Source organism: Gavialis gangeticus, unplaced genomic scaffold (assembly GCF_001723915.1).
Source record: "Gavialis gangeticus isolate Ggan-Ray unplaced genomic scaffold, GavGan_comp1, whole genome shotgun sequence".
NCBI classification, from domain to species: domain Eukaryota; kingdom Metazoa; phylum Chordata; order Crocodylia; family Gavialidae; genus Gavialis; species Gavialis gangeticus.
In genome coordinates, this window is record NW_017729001.1 from 32,779,817 (window position 1) to 32,798,781 (window position 18,965).

At 56.8% G+C, this 18,965-nt stretch overlaps 1 protein-coding gene across 2 annotated transcripts in view; it reads left to right on the forward strand.

Moving 5' to 3' along the window:
* The window catches only part of SGSM1 (small G protein signaling modulator 1), a 45,157-nt gene that overhangs the window by 5,431 nt on the left and 20,761 nt on the right, over positions 1-18,965 (forward strand). The window contains exons 2-14 of one of the 2 annotated variants that reach the window (XM_019507340.1): positions 5,658-5,820; positions 6,930-7,082; positions 7,740-7,807; positions 8,702-8,847; positions 9,467-9,598; positions 10,434-10,558; positions 12,433-12,500; positions 13,144-13,307; positions 14,296-14,425; positions 15,348-15,530; positions 16,626-16,764; positions 17,576-17,640; positions 18,035-18,180. In XM_019507340.1, coding sequence (XP_019362885.1) covers positions 5,658-5,820; positions 6,930-7,082; positions 7,740-7,807; positions 8,702-8,847; positions 9,467-9,598; positions 10,434-10,558; positions 12,433-12,500; positions 13,144-13,307; positions 14,296-14,425; positions 15,348-15,530; positions 16,626-16,764; positions 17,576-17,640; positions 18,035-18,180 — 1,682 coding nt within the window. The remainder of the gene's footprint in view (positions 1-5,657; positions 5,821-6,929; positions 7,083-7,739; positions 7,808-8,701; positions 8,848-9,466; positions 9,599-10,433; positions 10,559-12,432; positions 12,501-13,143; positions 13,308-14,295; positions 14,426-15,347; positions 15,531-16,625; positions 16,765-17,575; positions 17,641-18,034; positions 18,181-18,965) is intronic. The other variant, XM_019507339.1, reaches the window with a different exon arrangement.

Here is an 18,965-nt window from a genome sequence, read left to right on the forward strand (position 1 = left end):
CATGTGCTGAGACCAGGGAGCTGCAGCATCCCCAGGGAGGAGTCATGGTCAGCACATTGCATTCCTCATTGAACGTGGACTCGGGTTGTGACACCCCGGGCGGTGGCAGTCCAGCAAACCAAGTGCCAGAATATTGAGCCCCTCTCACTCATTTGAGAAGGGATTAAATAGGCTGCTTATGTGACAGGTGAACCTCTGTGCGGTGAGAAGTCTCTGTAAATGAGCCAGTGCATGGGGGCAGTGCAGGCGCAGGGAACAGGAACGTGTTGAAAGGGTCTTTGAACATTTTATGTAGTGCTGGTGACCCCTGCAGTAGGCTTCCTTCAGCCCCTCTTTCTGGCATGGGGTCTGACATCTGGTCTTGCACACGCTTCCTGGGTTGGATCTAAATAACATCTGCCTTTTTTCAGCAGTTAGTGACAGTTTCTAAGCTTGGAAAATGTGTTCTAGAGCTGGCCGAAGCAGGGCAGAGCCTTCATGTAGAGCCGGCTTGGCCTGGGTGTGAGAGGAGGACTGCAGATGGCAGGGAACAGCCCTCGGGGCCACACCATGCTTCTGTCTGTTTTGCAGGGGTCAAGTGTGTCCATCTTGCTCCCCAGCGGCATGGCGTGAGGTCCTCCTACATCTCTTTGGGTAGGGGGAAGGTATCTCGGGGATCCCAGCACAGCAAGGCACTCAGAGAAGCTGGGCTCCCCTCTCCTTCTCTTGTCACAGGCTGCTTGTCTCCTGCAGGCAGCTGACCCCTCCCCAGGAAGCTGCTCCTTCCACCCACTCTCCAGAGCGCACACAGCTGCTCACCTGCTTCACGGCTGAGTCTCTGGCTGCCACCTGCCTCCTGCCGCTGTGTCTGTGACAACATGTGCTGGCCAGAGTGGGCCGCCTGCTGAGCAGTGCAGTGCTAGGGAGCCAGTGTGCAAAGCTGCCGTCTGGCTCCAGCTCCATTCATGAGCTCTCCCCTCTGTGTGCGTTGCTGCTCCATCTCCATTCCCAGGGCAGGCCTTGCTCTGCATGGGCTCCCTGGATCTCACTAAGATGAGGTCCTGGCACCTTGGCTGAGAATTGCTGCTGAAAGATGCAAAGAGGGGGAACCACGCCACCTCCATCTCTACTTTGGAAGGTAGTTAGGAGCTGCTTCGTGCCCTTTCTCCCAGGTCCTGGGATGAAAGGCAGGTGGGCGTCTGTCCCAGGCCTCTGTGGCTCCTCACATCATTAGCTGAGCGGCGTCAAAAGAGCAGAGCTAACTTTGAGGCGTGACTCACTCTCTGCTTTCTGTACAGTGCAGGCTTTGCAGCCTGGGATTATTTATAGTGCTTTGTGCCAGGCGAGGAGCTGGGCTTGCTGATTACCATTCAGCCTCCCTAATGATGCCACCGGGCTTTTTTTCCAGTGGTTTTTGGGTATCTGCAACTTATTGCCTGTCATCACAATTGGATATGAGCAGCCTACACAGCCTTGGCAGCAATGAGCTTCATAAAGGACATCACTATCCTCATAAGCAGCTTGGCTCTCACGGTTTTCTGGGACCTGCATAGTGCTGCCTTTTGCCCCTAGGCAGGCCTCTCGCCTTCAGCCCTTGTAACCCAAGCTCACCCATTCCCCGTCCTCCTCCTCCTCCTGTTCCGTAAAATACCAGGCTCCTCTAACAGTTTGCTTGGGTTGGCAGGAAAAGGCATCTGATTCCAAAAGTCCAATTTAGCCGATTACGGAGCTGAAAGGTTTGGGGAAAACAAATGCACGTTGACACTTCTTAAGGTCATGCTCCCTCTGCAAGCTGACTCAGCAGACGTGGCAGCTGCCTTTGCTGTGTTCCTCCTGCTGCCCAGCACCGAACATTGCCTTGACTCTTAACAGCAGAGGGATTCAAACAGCAGCGTGCAACTCCATGGAAGTACCAGTAGTGTTGCATCAGGAATAAAATAATCTTAATCCCCTAGGCACAGATAGGCAAAATACCACTCTCATTATCCACCCACGCTGAATATAATCTGCAGATGTGTGCTTGGAAACATATCTGGCACTTACTGCACTCTGCAATTCCATTTGGAGACAGAAAGGGCAGCACATTGTCTAGGTGACTTCTGCTATTGCCAGCCCAGATATTCAAAATAATGCAGTGAGCCTAAAGAAAAAATCACACTAGGAAAGTCATGCATCTCTTTTGGGTTTTTTTTGAGCCTTTTGCAGGACACACTTGGTGCATGGTTATGAACCTTTCTCCACGTGTGTGAGGACTAGACACTTCTTTGTCAGGGGAAGCTGTGATTCCCCTTAAATTCTGCTTCCAGGTGCTCAGACTTCAAGAAAAACAGCAGGTGTCACAGAGAGGCCTAATGAAAGTGAGAGCTCCCTGGACTTTGAGCATAATGGAAGTGTTTTCTCCCCCAGCCGTGGGGAGCTGGGCCATGCTTTCAGAAGGAATGGCCTCCAGGGATTGCTGCAGGAATCAAATTGCTTGTGCATTTGGGGTGGTGGCAAGCTACAGAAACCTCAGTAAAATGACAGGTGTGTGATGCTGAGCCCTCCTGGGACTGCTCCTCCTCTGAGCTGCTGGGAGAGCCAGAAAGGAGGATGGGCCTCACTCTTCATCCTTCTCAGAACCACAGGATGCCAGTGGAGGATGGGAGCCCCCTCCAGATGGGAGCAGTGTCAGCCAGAGGCGTGGGGAGCTGCATGCAGCCAGCCCAGCTGCTTGCAGTTCCTGGGACCCAGAGGAGGTGGTGGTCCAGTGCAGCATTGCATGTTCTCGAGCACCATCTAGCGGCACGTGATCCTAGCCCGCAGGCCACTCCTGGGCTAGGAAGGGGCAGACGCTGCAGCCTCCAGTAGGCTGGGGAGGGAGCTGGGGAGATCTGCGCTGCCCCTGGGCTGACCGTTTTGGGTGTGTAGGCATCCAGCTGTGCATTCCCGCCATACGCAGGCACCATTTTGCCACGTCAGCAGCATGCCTGTGACTGTGTGTGCTTGACTTCCAGCATCCAGCTAGCCCTAGATAAGGAGCTGACTGGCGGTATAATTGATGTGACAGCTAGCGACCTGCCAGAGCCGAAAATAATGCAGGGCCAGTGTTGCTAATTCACTCTGTCCAGCCTATCGGGTGCCTGGCTGCTTATGGTGCTGTGGACTGGGCTGTGCTTCAGAGAGCAAGCTGCAGTGCTTCAGAGAGCGAGGAGGAAATGAATGAATGCACGGCTGGTGCCAGCTGTCTGCCATCAGGCAGGAGGGTGCAAGTTTGCTGTGACAGGAGCTAGAGTCTGGCTTCATCAGTGGAGGGATGAAAGAGAAAGAGGTGCCAGCCCCCCCTTCCAGCAAGTGCAGTAGTGCCCCGTAAAGACTTGTACTTCCAGCAGTGTCTCTCATGTCTCGGGTTGGTTTTACTCGGGCAAGGGGGAGTAAAATGCATTGCCTTGAGTTTCGAAGTGGTTGCTCTGATGTTCCCCAGTGCCCCACTTTGCTTTACATCATAGCTTTGTAGCTTGCACAGCCTACGTGCTTATCAAGTCAGACTCTCTCCCTGTGCCTCGAGGCTGGCATTTGCAAGGCAGTGTATTACAGGAGGGGCATGCAATGGGCAACAGCAGTATACATGAGCCTACAGGGAGGAGTCACTACTGCATGTTAGCACACATAGTGTTGTCCGTGAGCCTGTCTGGGGAGCACTGCAGGCCCTTGCAGACTGCCCTGCTCACAGCAGCGGAGGGCCAGATGCCCTGCTGCTGTAAACTGTGGTGCAAATCCCAGCCTGGGCAGACTGGGCCGTTTGGTGCGTGGTCACTGTGTTTGTCAGTGTCTCGGTGTGCAGGAGGCGAGTTGCCCGTGGCTTCCCCCGGTTAGGTGGAATTGCTGGTAACTCCTACCTGCATCCCCGTGGGTGCTGGCAGGTCGACCTGTAGCTGCATGGAGCCATCAGGCCCTGGTGCGTACGATACTCTGCTGCACTCCCTGTGTCAGGCCCCTGCTTTGCCCTCTGTCAAAGCTGTGATGAGGCAGGTGCTGAGGTGCCCTTGCACATCTGTTTAACTGAACCGCCCAGGGCAGGAGCTCCCTGTAACAGCCTGTAGCCTCATGCTTTAAAAACCAGAGCTGAGGGCTTTGCTTGTGAGCTCCCTGCAGCAGAGAGCGGTGGTTCAGCTGTGGCGTGGCATGCGTTCTGCAGAGCTGACCTCGGGTAGGACGAGCCCTGGGTAACAGAGTGGCTCATGGGGCTGGCGTGGGACAGCAGAGCCACCTCTGTCGCTTGCCCAGTTGCCTTTACGTTTCCGGGCGGATTGCAGACAAGTGCCCGGACGACATGTTGGGCGGTGGGCTGTGTGTCCGTGCTGCCTCGATCTTTCGGAGCCTATCTGCTCCCCAAGCCAGGCAAGCCTGTCAGACTTATTCTGCACCCTGGGTCGTCTGGCCATGGCGTTGGAGTAAGCAAAAGCCAAACAGCAAGGCGGCACCTGCTCCCGGCACGCTCCGGACTCTGTAGCATGTCTGTGCTGGAGGAGAGTTTGTGCCTCATTTAGATCCCAGGAAGCCACATGGCTGCCCTGCATGGGTGTCTCGGGTGACCGGGAGCTCGGCTGGCCACCAGCGTGTGGCTTCCACTCGTCCAGTCACAGTCAGAGCCACAGCGCGTCCCCCTCGTGCCACCTGTGTCCAGTTGTGAGTGCCCTGAGCAGCCCTGGGAACCGGTGTGTACACCTCTCCAGCGTCCCCCAAAGACTCGCTGGGCTGCTGGAGATTTCACTTTCCGGGAGCAAAAGAAGCATAGGCCTCTGCTCACCCCACACAGCTTTTGGGGTGGGAGCGATGTTTTTCCACCAGAGAGCTTGTTCTACAGCACCAATACGGTTCCAGCGCTGTGGGGCTGTATTGTTTTCCAGGGCTTGGATCACGGTGTATTGATACCACGTGTCCCTCTGGATCCCTCCCAAGAGACTCGGCCAAGGCAGCTGGCCGTGGCATCGGCTGTTGCATGCATTTGTTTTGAGGTGTCAAGGGAGTGAGGCTTGTATGGCGGGGTGAGGTCTACATGCTCCTGTCCATGGTCCCCCAGTGAGTAGGGGTGCAGCAGGAACCGGCAGGTGGTTGAGGCTGCCTGGAGATTCGGCACGGCTTTAGTTAGCGGTTTGCATCCCCTTCCAGGAGCGCCAGAGGCTCAGGTGCTGCATGAAGCCTGGCCTGGAAAACGTATTGCCAGCTGCCATCTAGTCGTCAGTCGTCTTGGTAACGGTAGTTGCTGAAGCCAAACTGAATTAGCAGCTCGGCCGTCTTTTCTGTGGGTTTGATCTGTCTCGAGATTCATTTTTCTGCTGCTTGGCCTAAAGGAGAATCCCTGTTCTCAGGGTGGCAAGCTCGGCCTCTCCGGTTCTGTGCACGAGCCAGCTCTGTCGGCTCCCTGCAGCCTCCCTGCCCCTGTTATCTTCAGGCTGCTCATCCATGCCTCTTCCCAAGGTCTCTGCTGCTGAGGACAGGCACCCAGGTCCCTGGTGGCTGTCCTGGGCTTGAGCAGGGAGCCAGCCGTGAGCCTGGTTGCTCTCCGAGGAGCATCCCTGCTGTAGGTAGAGGTCAGGGTGCAAGAAGACATGGGAGGCAGGGAGTTGGGCCAGCCAGGCCAGGGTGGGGTTGTTCCCAGGCTTGTGGGTGCGTCGGGTCACTGCTGTGCTTTATTGCAGCGGCTGTGGAGGCCTGCGTGCTATATGGGCTGAAGAGGCGAGCAGCGGGCTTCCTGCGCAGCAACAAGATAGCCGCCCTCTTCATGAAGGTGGGCAAGAGCTTCCCACTGGCCGAAGAGCTGTGCCGGAAGGTACAAGACCTGGAGCAGCTCATCGAGACCGCGTGAGGCTCTTGCTTGTTACTGCACCGTCTCTCGTGCTGCCAGGGTCTCGGGGAGGGTGAGGGGCATGGATCTGGGCTGTTACATTCAAACTCAGGGAATCTCAAATACAGTGGCACGTGGTCTTTTGGTAATGTATGGGTGAGCAGGAGCCACAAGTGTTGCCGGGTGCCCAGGTGCAGGCACGTGAGTTTGGAAACCGTGGCCAGGGATGACCATTTTGAAGGACGCCCAAAGATGCATGTATGTGCAAGCTTCAATGCAGCCCTGTTCTTTGGGGCAGTTTTATGCCTTCTGGGTAAAATCCTCCTAGGCTGCCTTAAAAACGGGGCTTAGGATGCTAAATCCCTTTGGCTGGAAAGGGAACTTTGCCCAAGACTCGTGGATGAATAATTCCTCTGGGACTTCAGCACTTGCTTCAGAGCTTTGCTGGATTGTGTCCTCATGTCCAGCACCTTTTGTGCCAGGTTTCATCTCCACAATATTGGAAATGAAAATCATATCCCGGCTCTCACCCCAGGCTCCTCAGGAAGAGGGCAAGAGCTGTGCCCCTGGGTAGTGGCTCCCATGCAGAGGTGGGCTTTCATAGACCCGTAGAATAGCAGGGCTGGAAGGGACCTCGAGAAGTCATCCAGTCCAGCACCCTGTTCGCAGCAGGATCATCCTTATCTAGCTATCTGCTTGTTAGATTTATATGCTGGCCTTCCCCACAAAGGCTCTGGGTGGCTTACAATAAGAGACAGACAGCTGGAATAGAATATGAAGCAAAAGCTCCTTAAACAGAGTCCTGGCTTATAGCTGTTTAGAGCATCCTAGGCAGATGTATGTCTCGCCTATTCTTAAAATGGCACGTACAACCCTGTTGTACAACTACCAGGCCTCGTGTCCAAAAGAGCACCTTACCCTGACCCAGATAAAGCAGGGGGATGAGAGCACTGTCAGCAAAGCAGGCAGTAGTTTAATAAATACAACCAAGAGAGCCAAAGAAGCACGAGCACTGCCTGGTAGGCAGCCAAGGAGAGGCCTGCCCTTAGGGAGGGCCTGGAGCACGTGCCCCATGCTGCTGTCTGGTTGATTTGTTTGTGCTGTCCTCTGCCCTGCCTGCCTGCAGGCGAAACCAAGTGCAAGGCCTCCAGGAGAACGTGCGCAAGGTGCCGAAGCTGCCGAACCTGTCCCCACAGGCCATCAAGCACCTCTGGATTCGCACGGCCCTCTTCGAGAAGGTCCTGGACAAGATTGTGCATTACCTGGTTGAGAACAGCAGGTGAGTGCAGGTGGGGGACGGTGGCTGCTGCCCATGAGCTGTTCCCCAGCTGGGCCTGTTGTAAAGTCACAGTCCCTGGACTGAGCTGCATGCATTCCTGGCTTAGCAATCCTCCAGGGCAGTGACCCACAGGACCAGCACAAAGCATGCTCCTCCTCTCCCAGCTCAGTGCGCGGCCCTGGATTTCAAACTCTGGCCCTGCTGTCCACCAAGTTTCAGGTGTCCTGGTGATGCTGCTAAGCTGGCTGAGATGGGTTTTGTGTCTCACCATCTCTATCTGCTACCGGGCTGGCAGGATTCTGCTAGCCTGTGTGTCCTCCTACTGTTGCAGAGCTCATGTCAGGGACCTGCCTGTCCTGGGCATCTCTGGCACAAGCGGCATGCCAGCTCCATGCTGGGGGGTACCCACTTGTGGTTCGCTGCAGTAGCTTGGCTCAGGCCAGGCAGAGGCTGCTGCAGAGGGTGGAGGTAGGAGCTGGAAGAGGACTTCTGACTGCCCTGCTGCTTCGGGGCAGTACAACAGCCCATTATGGCCACTCGTCCTTTCTCACCAGCCATTAGGGTGCAGGAGGGACAGGGCAACAGCCACAACAGCCTTCTCTGCCACGTAACTCTTCCATCAGAGTGTAATTCTCTTCTGCGATTTGTTCCCTCTAGTAAATATTATGAGAAAGAAGCCCTCCTGATGGACCCTGTAGATGGACCAATTCTTGCTTCTCTGCTGGGTAACATTTATGCTCTTCACCTGCTCTCTTAGTTGACTTTCCAGACAGATGCTCCCCTCAGTCAGTTTGTAGGGCTCTTACTGCATCTTACTAGGGCTCGCCATGGGTGGGACAGGCCTGTGCAACTGCTCAGGTGCTGGTAGCAAACTCCAAATACTTCCCAGCGGAGGCCATTCCAAATTGCCTTTTGGGCTGTTGAAATGCAGACCGTGAAACCACCCTGCAGGCTGCATTGCAAGCCTCACGTTAAACAGAGATGAAGAGCGCTGCCCATGGGGGGCAGCCCCAGAATGGCTTTGCCTGTCAGTTTGCTCCTGGGATCATGTGCGACCTGCTAGGTATCCCCACCTTGCACGGCTGGCTGGTAACCCACAAGGGCCAATGCATGGCTGCGCAGTCACGGGTCAGGACCCAGTTGAGTCCGTCTCTGTCTCCTGTTGCCTTCTTGATCCAGGCAAGAAATGGCTGCAGATTCCTCCCAGCTCCAGGCAGTCTCTGGTGCAGGGACAGGGCTTTGGGAACTCTGGTTGCAATGCTGCCGCCCAGTGCTGACAGGTGCAGTGTGGGCAGACCCATGGCTGGCTCAGCCAGCAGCCTGGCTCCTCTGCCTGGGTGCCGAGCAGGGGGCATGTTTGAATCCACCGTGCATGCTGTTCTAATATCACGGGGCTTGGATGAAGCTCTGCTACTTTTCCGAGGTCTGAGGGTGTGTCCCCTTCATTGCCAATGCTCATTGATAGTTTGGGGACAATACAAGAGCCTGCTTTGAGCCTTGTGTTCACCCTGTGCACGCATCCTGTGCACGTGGGTCTAGACATGTGCTCTGTGGCTGGGAGATGGATGTGGTCATAGCTCTCGGGTGGCAGCTGAGTTGTTGCTCCCCTCCCTGTGCAGTGGGGCCGTGCGCGCTGGAATACACCAAGATGAAGACAGCTGATCACTTCTGGACTGACCCCTCTGCCGATGAGCTGGTGCAGAGGCACCGGATTCACAGCTTGCACTGCCGCCAGGACTCCCCCACCAAGCGCCCTGCCCTCTGTGTGAGTTGGGGGGCCAGGGGTGTAAGGGCGAGAGAGGAAACCTCGCTGGTTTGAAAAGTGCTTTGAGATCCTTGCGTGGCAGGGGCTAGAGAAGTGCAGGGTGATGGCCTTGGTGGGGATGCTGAAGCTCCAGAACATGGGCTAGTGGGACAAGAATGGAGCCTAGCATTTTGGGGCCAGGCAGTGGCTCTGAATTGTGAAGGAAGGCAGCTGCAGGTGGCTGCAATCAATGCAGGTTTTGTACAGCCTTTGGGTGGCCCCCACCTCATAGCTGACTATGGTCAGTGTCAAACTGGTGGCCTAGAGTGAAGGTCCCAAATTACAGTCTACAGGAGCTGATGGGCCATGGCAGGTGGTGGGGAGCTGGTCTGTGGGCACACCAGGCATCCTGCCTTTTCAGTTCAAAGTCCAGGGGCTGTGATGGCTTGCTGGGAAAGTCAAGGGTCCCAAAAGCTTGGAAAGCGCTGACCTAGGGGAGAAGGAGAGATGACAGTGTTGCATGATGGCCCACAAGCCATTTTGGACAGGCGAGCTTATGAGAGAGAGGTCTTCTGAGGGCGGGGGGGGAGGAGGAGGAGGAGGAGGAGAGGACCTGCTCCCACAAGCCCTCCTTTTCCAGATTCAGAAGAGACATTCGAGCGGCAGCATGGACGACCGGCTTTCATTGTCGGCTAGGGACTATGTGGAGTCACTGCACCAGAACTCCAGGGCCACCCTCCTGTATGGCAAGAACAACGTCAGGGTGCAGCCGGTAAGCAGCACAGGAACCCTGGAAAGGGAAGGGGCTGATGGGGGGCTGACGTGGAAAAGTCCTCCAAACTGCTCTGCCTAGAGGGCATCGCCTCTGCCTCTCTAGCCAGCGTCCAGCTGTTTGTTGGGGCTGGCTCTTCCAACAGTTCCACCCATTCAGGCCATGCTGGAGAAGGGGACTGTCCTTAGAGTGAGATTTGAGGCTTGCAAGTGACCTAGAAAAGTAGGACTATGTTACTCCAAAACAGCAGCTCTGGAGCTGAGGTCTTGGGGTGCGGCTTGCCTTTCCTGGAGTCATAGTGCTGAGTCTTGAGCTTGGGACATCACTGAGCTGGGCCCAACAGACACAACTCTGTCCTCCTGGGCCACCCAAACTGTGTGGAGGCCAAGGTCCTGCCAGCCCATGGGGGCACTTTACCGATTGGCATGAGTACGCTCTGCAGTCACTGACACGGGGAGAGGGAGTGCTTCCTTAGCACTGCTGTCTTGCTCTCGAGCTTGCTCCTTGGGCAGCGCTGTGACCTCAAAGCAGGGAGATCAAGCTGCTGTATGGAGCTGTGGCAATGCGTCTCAGCTGGCCTGGCACCTCGGACCCGGCGTAGGTGTTGGCCTGCCACGATGGCAGCAGCATTTTGTGGGGTGTGTCTGTATTGCATAAAGGGTTTTGCACTCACCTCTGTGCTGCATTGGACTGAGGCGTGAAGGGTTTCAAGGGCATCAGGCGCAGCTGTGGTGCAGTAAATGATTGTGGTGTGGCTCAGACGGTTCCTTCCTCAGCCTGTGACCCCCACCCTTGCCAGCCTGTAAGGCCATTTCTTCCCCTTCTCTTCCTCCAGCGAGATGACATGGAGGCGATCCCAGGGTACCTGTCCCTGCACCAAACAGCAGACATCATGACACTGAAGTGGACTCCCAACCAGCTCATGAATGGCTCCGTGGGAGACCTGGACTACGAGAAAAGGTGACTTGCTGGAAGGGCAGGACCCAGCCAGCGCCTGGGTGAGGAGAGAGGGGAAAAGGAAATGTCCTGCTAGATGCCCCTCCAGGACCCAGCCTTTCCTGGACTTCACTGGACTGTTGAGCGGAGGTGGCTGGATTGCCTTTGCTCTCAAAGAACTGCAGCTTAGTGTAGATGAGGAGCAGCTCCTCTTCCAGCCCTGCCAGGGGAATCTGGTTCCAGCTGTGTGCTGGTCTCTGCTGGAGTCCATCCAGGAAGGGCTCCCCTGGCTGAGTGGCCGTCGTCCAGGAGTTGAAGTCAGTAGCAGAGGGAGAGCAGGAAGGAGGCTGGGGAGAGCGCAGGGGAGGGATGAGCTGTGGGGGGCAGAGAGGAGAGGCTGAGGCATCTGTCTCCATGGGGCTGTGCCCTGGCCATGGGCAATGGTTTGCTCTGTCCAAGGGAGTCCTAGTGGAGCAGACCTGGAGTGCACCGAGCCTGGGCCCCTCGTGTCACTGCCAGTGTTAGTCTGGGGGGTTTCAAGCAGATACACGGGGCAGGTGTCTAGGGAGAGGAGGCAATAGCTGGAGCACCCTGCTCAGGGCAGTGGTAGAAAGGCTGAGGCTCATCGGGACTCACCTTGCCTTGGGACAGGGCCTTTCCCTCCTGGGGCTGTAGCTTCCACCACCTGCCTCATGGACCCACTAGCAGCCCCCAGTGTCTCCCCTGCCATCTCTTTGCTGAGGGTGGGGTCCCTGAAGCAGGGTCCCACAGGCTCCTCCACATGGAGCCTGCTGGGTGGTCTGGCGACACCCATGTCCACACAATGTCCATGGATTGTGCTGGGCTCTGGCATTCAGCTCCTCCCCACAACTCCCTTCTGGTATCAGCACCTCAGCCTGGACTGCACAAGAGCCACTAGCAGCCCTCCCCGAGGCTGCCCAGCGCTAGAGCTGGTCCTCCTGGAAGGGAGCTGGTCTGCAGAGGTTGCTCTAGCAGGAGACCTATGTGCAGAAGTGACCTGCATGTAACTCATTTTTCTTTTCTTTTCCCAACCCTTCTCTCTGTTTCTCACTTTTATTCCTTCCCTTCCCATCTCCCTATTGCCCCGTGCTCCTGGGGTGGGGGGGTGTTTGGTGGCTGACATCCCACTGCAATGCTTTCTTTCACCTCTGGGCTGCTTTGCTGAGTTCTTGGCTTGGGCTTCAGCCTAATTTCTAAAACTTCCCAGTGTCCAGGCCCAACGGAGGGAGATAGAGGTCAGACTGCAAAGTAAGTATGCCCTCTCCTGGGGATGTGCCCCCCTCCCTCCCTTATCCTGTCCTTCGGGACCTGTGCAGGGCTCCAGGGTGCAGAGCTGCTGTTGCAGACTTCCCAGGAGGCACTGACCAGCCACAGCAAGGAGCAGAGTGTTGATTGCTTTCCAGAGTGTCCCAGCACCCAGGGGACCCAGAGCCCCTGGTGCATGTGGCCATGTCAGCCTCTGGCTGGGAAGGATGTTGAGGCAGAGGCATTGCCCCAGTCAGGCAGCACTGTCTTTAACCCAGCCCAGTTTTGCTGAGCTGCTTTTTTGAAGGCGGGGGAAAGCAGAGAGAGGCGTTTCTGCAGGGGCATGACGGCCATCCCACCCTGTCCTGGCAGGACCAGGTGGCTGTTCTCCTCTCCAGTTCCCTCTGAAACCTTCTGCTCCCTTGAGGGAGTTTGGTGAAGCTCAGAGCAGCATCCTCTGTCATGCAAATGGTTGCAGCTCTCACTGACTGGTGTCCTCTGGCTGGGGATCAGGCCTGCGTCTCTTGCCTTCGAAGGTGTGAACGAGTCAGGTGGCCAGGCCGGCGAACGTGGCAGTGGAGAAGGCACTGAGTGTAGGGCTCCACTGAGGTCTCTCTCTCTTCCCCTTCCAGCGTGTACTGGGACTATGCCATGACCATTCGCCTGGAAGAGATCGTCTACCTGCACTGCCACCAGCAGGGTAAGCCAGGTGATGGAGGGGGTGCTGTGAGAGGCAAGGGCTTTGCTTCACTGCAGGTCTCTTGGTTTGCAGGGCACTGGGCTGGTTTGTGGGGCTGTCTATGTGGGGTGGCTGAGAGCTCGACGAGGACAGGCAGGTGGTGCCTCCTGTCCACGGGACCTCAGGGTTCGAACCCGGCTCGCCTGGCTCGGCTCTTGGCAGATGAACCGAGTGCCCCAAGCCTGCTGTTATGTGGCTCTTTCCAAGGGGATGTCTACAAGCAGGTCTCAGGGAAGACTGTGAAGAGCAGGCACCCGGGACTTGAACCTGTGGTTCTAGGGCAGTGAGAGTGGCAGAAGAGCCCAGTGGGACCTGCCAGACCTGGGTTCTGTTCCCCCCAGCCCGCGTGACCCCGTTCAGTCCCTCTGCTCTTCAGTTTCATCTGTGAAATGGGGGCAGAGAGATCCCTCTTCTCCTCTCCCCTCCTGTGCCTCTTTCTGGTCTGCTTGAACTGCAAACTCTTTGGGAAGTTTCTCCTGTTCTCCCTCCCTTGAAGCATGTAGAGATGAGCTCCCCTGACTGACCGTGTCCTGTTCCATCCTCCGGCCTATCTCCCGACTCCTGCATTCTGTGTCTCCTCCGCTCTCGTTCCTGTTGCTAATAGTAGACAGCGGCGGGACAGTGGTTTTGGTGAGCCAGGACGGGATTCAGAGGCCTCCGCTCCGGTTCCCCAGAGGAGGGCACCTGCTGCAGTTTCTCTCCTGCCTTGAAAATGGCCTCCTTCCTCATGGGCAGCTGGATCCTCCTCTCTGGTCGCAGAGGGGAAAGGTGAGGGCTTTGATTTCAGGTGTGGTGGCTTAGTAGCCATGTGCTTGCCCCAGTCCATGAGGCACTCAGGCTCCTTGCCAGCTCTGATGACACAGAGCTGTAGCCTTCTTCATGAGGCCTCTCAGAAGAGACTTCGCTGTAAGAGCCCCCTGCATCCAGCTCAAAAGACTGCTGGATCTAGCATGTGAGGAGTTTTGTGTTGAACTGCAGCCAGGCATGATGGGGACATGACCAACACCCCCTTCAAAAGGCAGGCCACGCCCTGTGGATAAGAGCTGGCCCTTCAAGACTTTGGCCTTCGCTGTCTTGCACCCTCAGGGACTGCGGTCCCCTCGAGGGAGCAGTCACGACGGGTGTTGCTGAGGCCTGGTTCATTACTGTCCATGTGCTTGTCAGTGCCAGGGAGCCTGTCGTTCAGTGTGAAGTGCACCTTCTCCATGGGGCTGGCGCCAGACCCAGGCACCCTTTGAGTGTGCAGGGTTCAAGTGGGAGTTCAGCGATGCTTGATGCCAGCCCTCTGGACAGGGTTCCACGTTCCCCTAGTTTGGGAAGCTCACCTAACTCAGCATAGTCAAGCTGATGGGCAGTTTTCCTGGAGCCTGAGGGTCACCTCTCACTTTCATCATGCAAAACAGGTGGCTGCCGCCCTTCCCTCTTATCCACTGACATGCCACTGTTGTACCACAGTGGCCCAGCTGCTGGTCTTAGCAGGCAGTGACGCACCCTGAGCTGAGTGGCTGTCTGTGGTCTCCACAGACCTCGCCAGCCACCGGAGCTGTGTCATGAGGCCAGGGCGTATTGTGTCTGCCAAAGGGAGTATATGTTTTTTCTCTCAGGCGGGGGGATCCTCCAATACTGAGGGTGTTCAAACTCCCAGCACGGGGCAGTGTTTGTGACACCATGCTTTCAATGGCGAGGCAGAGATTGTGCTCACCCTGACTGCAGCCATAGCCAACGATGTGGTAAGCAGCTGCTCTTCTGTGTTTAGGGGAAAGTATTTCCCAAGCTGAGGAAGCGAAGTCCCCAGGGCTCTTCTGAGTCGGCCTCTGACAAGGAAGATGACGAAGCCACAGACTATGTCTTCAGGATCATATACCCTGGCACGCAGTCCGAGTTCAGTAAGTGTGTGTGGCGGGGCAAGGGTCAGGCAGTGCAGCCTGGTTCCTGGGGTGTGAATTGTTGGGGACATCACTAAGAGAAATGCCCCGGGAATCACCCTGGGGAGGGCATCATGTCTGAAAGAGGGTCCATCTCCCCTACTCTGGCTTTGGCACATACAAGTGCCCTTTGTTTGGAGGGAGAGAGAAGCACTGAACCTTTGGCTGTGGATTGAGTCATGGGCTCCTGCAGGGCCAGAGGGAACCCTCCACAGATCTGCTGGATCCATGTGCCCTTTGCTTCCCTCTGTGCCAGTCACCAGGCACTTAGCTGAACCCATTGGGCCAGGCCTGGGAGCTGGCTAGGCCCCTTCTGCACCAGGACAGCAGCAAGGGGTGCTCTTTGGGCTGTCCCATCTGGTTTGGCCCCTACTCCGGCCCTCCCAAGAGCAGGCAGGCAGATCCTGTTTGGATTTCAGTGCACCTTAATGTCTTGTTCTGACCCAAGTGGCTGCTTCCCTTCCAGTCTTAGTTTTGTATGGCATAGCAGAGGTGCTGCGCTTGGGGTCTTGCAGGGAGGAAGCCAGGAGAGCTTATAGAAACACACCAAGAACCGGAGATTCCTGACTCCTGCCTCTGTGCCGCAGGCCACAGAATCATATCCAGGTTCTCCCGTGCTTGACTCTGGTAACTTGCTGGTCTAAGTCCTAGATAAAACTGCAGTTAAGACCAGAGCCATTAGTAAAGGATCTTCTTTCCTTGGGCTTATTCTGAGCCACTCGAGTGTACCGTGCTGGGGGCAGATTTCCCCCTTAGGCTGATGGTCGGAGCCTGCCTGACCGAGTTCTCGTCACCTGTCATGGGCAGGACATTTGCACGCAGTGTGTTGGCAGTCCCCCTGCTCCCACTCACTTGTGCCTTCATCCTGTCTCCACATCTGTAGTTGCTGTTAACCATCGTTCTCACCCTTTCCTTGCTTCACCTGCCACCTCCATTGCCTTTGGGAGGCAGAGGACCCTGAGGACGCTTGCCACCAGGAAGGTTGTGGTGATCCCCAAATGGTCTCTGAGCCTCTGCACCGGACCTCATCCTCTCCTGGCCCTGCTGGGGGCCAAGCAGTGCCAGTGTAATGTTGTTGCCATCCATGTTGGTTCTCTTGCACTGTCCATGTTGTCACTTGTGGGCTCCCATCGAGAAGGCATGCCCTAGCCCCAGCAGACCTCTCAGGGTGCCAGTCTGGCTGCATCCCTTTTCAGCGTTAGGTGGGGAGAAACTCTGGTAAGAACCTCCCTGCAGGCTTCTCTTTGGGTGCATTGCGAACATCAGCCACTGCTGGAGTGCTGCCCTCGTGGTGGGCCAGCAGGTATCACAGGGTGTGCCCTGGCCTTTCCCAAGGCCAGGCTGGATTCCTGTCCTGCGTCGGCTGTGCTTTCTTCTGTGCCTCACCTTTGGTCTGGCTTGCCTGTCTCTGTCTGCACAGAAGCGGCCATAGCCCAAGTGGCCAGGGGCCCCAGGTCAGAGAGGGCGGATGGCCACAGAGCTGTGTGGTGGCCTGGAACAGGTAGGGCTCAGTGCAGGAAGGCAGTGAATCCCCAGGGAATCAGCAGAGCCCAGATTGCTCTGCACATTGAATCAGCCAGCAGCACCGTGGCAAGGGACCGTGCTGAGTCTTAGTGGGTGTGTAGCAAGTGACAGCATGGCAGGCACCACGTCCCGCTGCTCCATCACACTGCTGGGGACATCTTAATTGATCTGGTTCTTCCTCAGTCTCTTTCCCCTTGACTTTTCTCTGGCACCACAGGCAGCTCTTCCTGCCACTGTCCTGCTCTCCCCAGGGCCACAGCCATTCTCATGCTTGGTGGCTGGGTTTGGTGCTGTGCCATGTCCGATGCACCTTGGCTCGGTCGCTTGCTCACGACCTGCGTGTCTTTCCTTGGACATTAGGGTAAGCTGGTGGCAGGTGGGGTCTAGGCATGGCTGAGGCTTCTCTCTTTCACTCACTAATGCTCCCCCATTTGTTCCTTTCTCCCAAGAGTGCTGTAGCTTCGGGTGGGAGCAGCTGGCACCAGGCCGGGTGCTGAAGAGCCATCTCCCTGGGGACGCTGTGGGCTGTTGCTGTCCAATCAGATTCCCTGCGTGTCCCTTAGTGTGGTGGCCGAGCGCCCAGCCTGGGGGGGCTCTTGCAGCTGTCAGTGACGGCTCTCTCCCCACTCTTTTGCAGTCCCCCAGGACCTGATTGACACGCAGGGCAGTGGCCTGCCATCCATGTGGCAACCCAGCACCCGCAAGTCCTCCTGCTCCTCCTGCTCCCAGAGTGGCTCCTCGGACGGCGGCCCTGCCAATGGGTGCAACCATGAGAGGTACGGTGGGTGCTGCCAGCAGGCAGGTGAGATCCCCCTGAGGTCAGGGATAGAGGGCTCTGGCATCTCCCAGGTGGGATGAGGAATGGGGAGACCCTCCGAGAGCAGTGCGGGCACCCATGTAGACGTGATGAGGTCCCTGTAGCAGAATCACGGCTGTGCCTTGCACTGTTTCATCCTGTTCAGGGAGGGCAGGAGAATTCACTGGTGGGGGCAGGGTTGAATGTCCCAGGAGGGTTAGTGTTAGCCTTATCCATTGCAGACTCAAAGGCAGGGCTAGAGGTGTGAGCACAGGGCTTGGAACCAGTGACTCACCACCGATGCCCTCTGCAGCTCCGGGCAGGTAGCCAAGGCTGGGATTTTCCCAGAGGACTAAAGGAGCCATGCCCCAGACCCCACCAAGCATTGCTAAGGGGTGGAAACTGCTTTCCCTTGCAAATGCTGGTGCCTGCCTACATTTCCTCTTCTCTAATGTGGAGCCAGTGCTCAGGGCTGCCAGGATCTTGTCAGCCTGCCCATAGTATGGGAGAGACCACAGCAAGCATGTGTGTTTGAATGTACTGGGAGGGGTCTTGGGAGAGCTGGCAGCTGGGATGCCTCCCCTGCCACTGGTTCGGGATGAATAAGCCAGAGTGGAAAGTCTCCCCCTTTCCTGCTGCCATGGGTGAGAGATGCATGCAGCAGGCTCCACCAGGGTCTCTGCCAGGGGTCTGTATGGAGAGGGCTTGGGCCAGGGCGGCGCACCACGGCTGGGGCAGCAGTTGCAGTGTTCCCCCTCCCAGGGCCTGATGGCTTCTTTCTGCTTTGGCAGGGCCCCACTGAAGCTCCTGTGTGACAATATGAAGTATCAGATCCTCTCCCGGGCCTTCTATGGCTGTGAGTATCTCCCTCGGCCAACTCCTCTTGAGGCTCTCGGGGAGGGGCGTGGGGAGAGGACCAGGCCTGGTTGATCAAGCTGATGTTGCCAGCAGGACATGGGTGCCTCTGGCTGCTGCCTGCATGTTGCATGCAGGGAGCATTTGGAGGGTCCCTAGCCCAGGTGTCTCGTGCCCTGGCAGCGCAATGTTACACTGGGGGAGGGAGAGATGCCTTGTTCATAGCTCTTAGTGTTAGACAAGGGGAAAAATAGCTCAAGAATCTCTGTTAGGGACCAAGCTGTCACAGTGCAGGGTGGGCAGGCAGGCCTGTTGATGTCCCAGGGCTCCTCTGGGCCCTTCTGGCTGGCAACCTGGGTCCCGAGTGCCTGTGTCCTTGCTCCCCTTGGCTGCAGGGCTGGCGTACTGCCGACACCTCTCCACGGTGCGCACCCACCTGTCCGCGCTGGTGAACCACAACATTGTGTCTCCTGACGTCCCCTGCAGCGCCAGCTCGGGGTTGACGGCTGAGATCTGGCAGAAGTACCTGCAGGACAGCACGGTACGGGGCCCCTTCCAGGGCATTTGGTGTACAGGAAGCACCCAGGATGCGGGGCCCTGAGTCCACCCTCCCACATGGGCACCAAACACTCCACTGCAGGAGAACGTGGCCCCTGTTAGCCTGCTGGAACCAGGAACGAGCTGAGGGTTGCCACCTCCATTGTGAGGAATTGGCTTCCCCTTGGTTATTCCACTGCTGACAAATGCAGCATTGCCGGCTTTCCCGGCTGCCTCTCTCTGGCATGCCATAACGCTGATAATTAATAATAACTAACCCTTCACCTCCTGTCCAAGCTGTCACAACACATTCCAGGAACTATTGACCTGATTCAGACATGTCCTGTCGCCAGGGAGCATTATACCCATCTTACAGGTACTGTGAGAGGAGCATGGAGAAGTCAGGTGACTTGCCCAAGGCTGCTGGGCTCTTCTGTGGCAGAGAAGAGCAGTTTGTCTCCCAGAGAGATGGCAGGGGAGGCCCCAGGCTCTGATCCAGATTTATGGCCTTGTCCCCAATTCTGTTGGCAGCACAGCGCCACTAGGATTGCCAGCAGAGCTAGGGTGCAGATGTCAGCAAGGCTAGAGGATGTGGTGGCCGCGGCCTTCTGTAGCCTTCCACTGGCATCAGGCTTGTGGGGGATCAGGAAGCACTTCTGGCAGCAGCAAGGCTGGGATCAGGGTGGAGGGGATTGCACTTGCCTTGCAGCACACGTCCCACGTGCCCGGTGCCTCTCCATGACTCGGAGCTTCTTCTGCAGAGCTACGAGGAGCAGGAGCTGCTGCGGC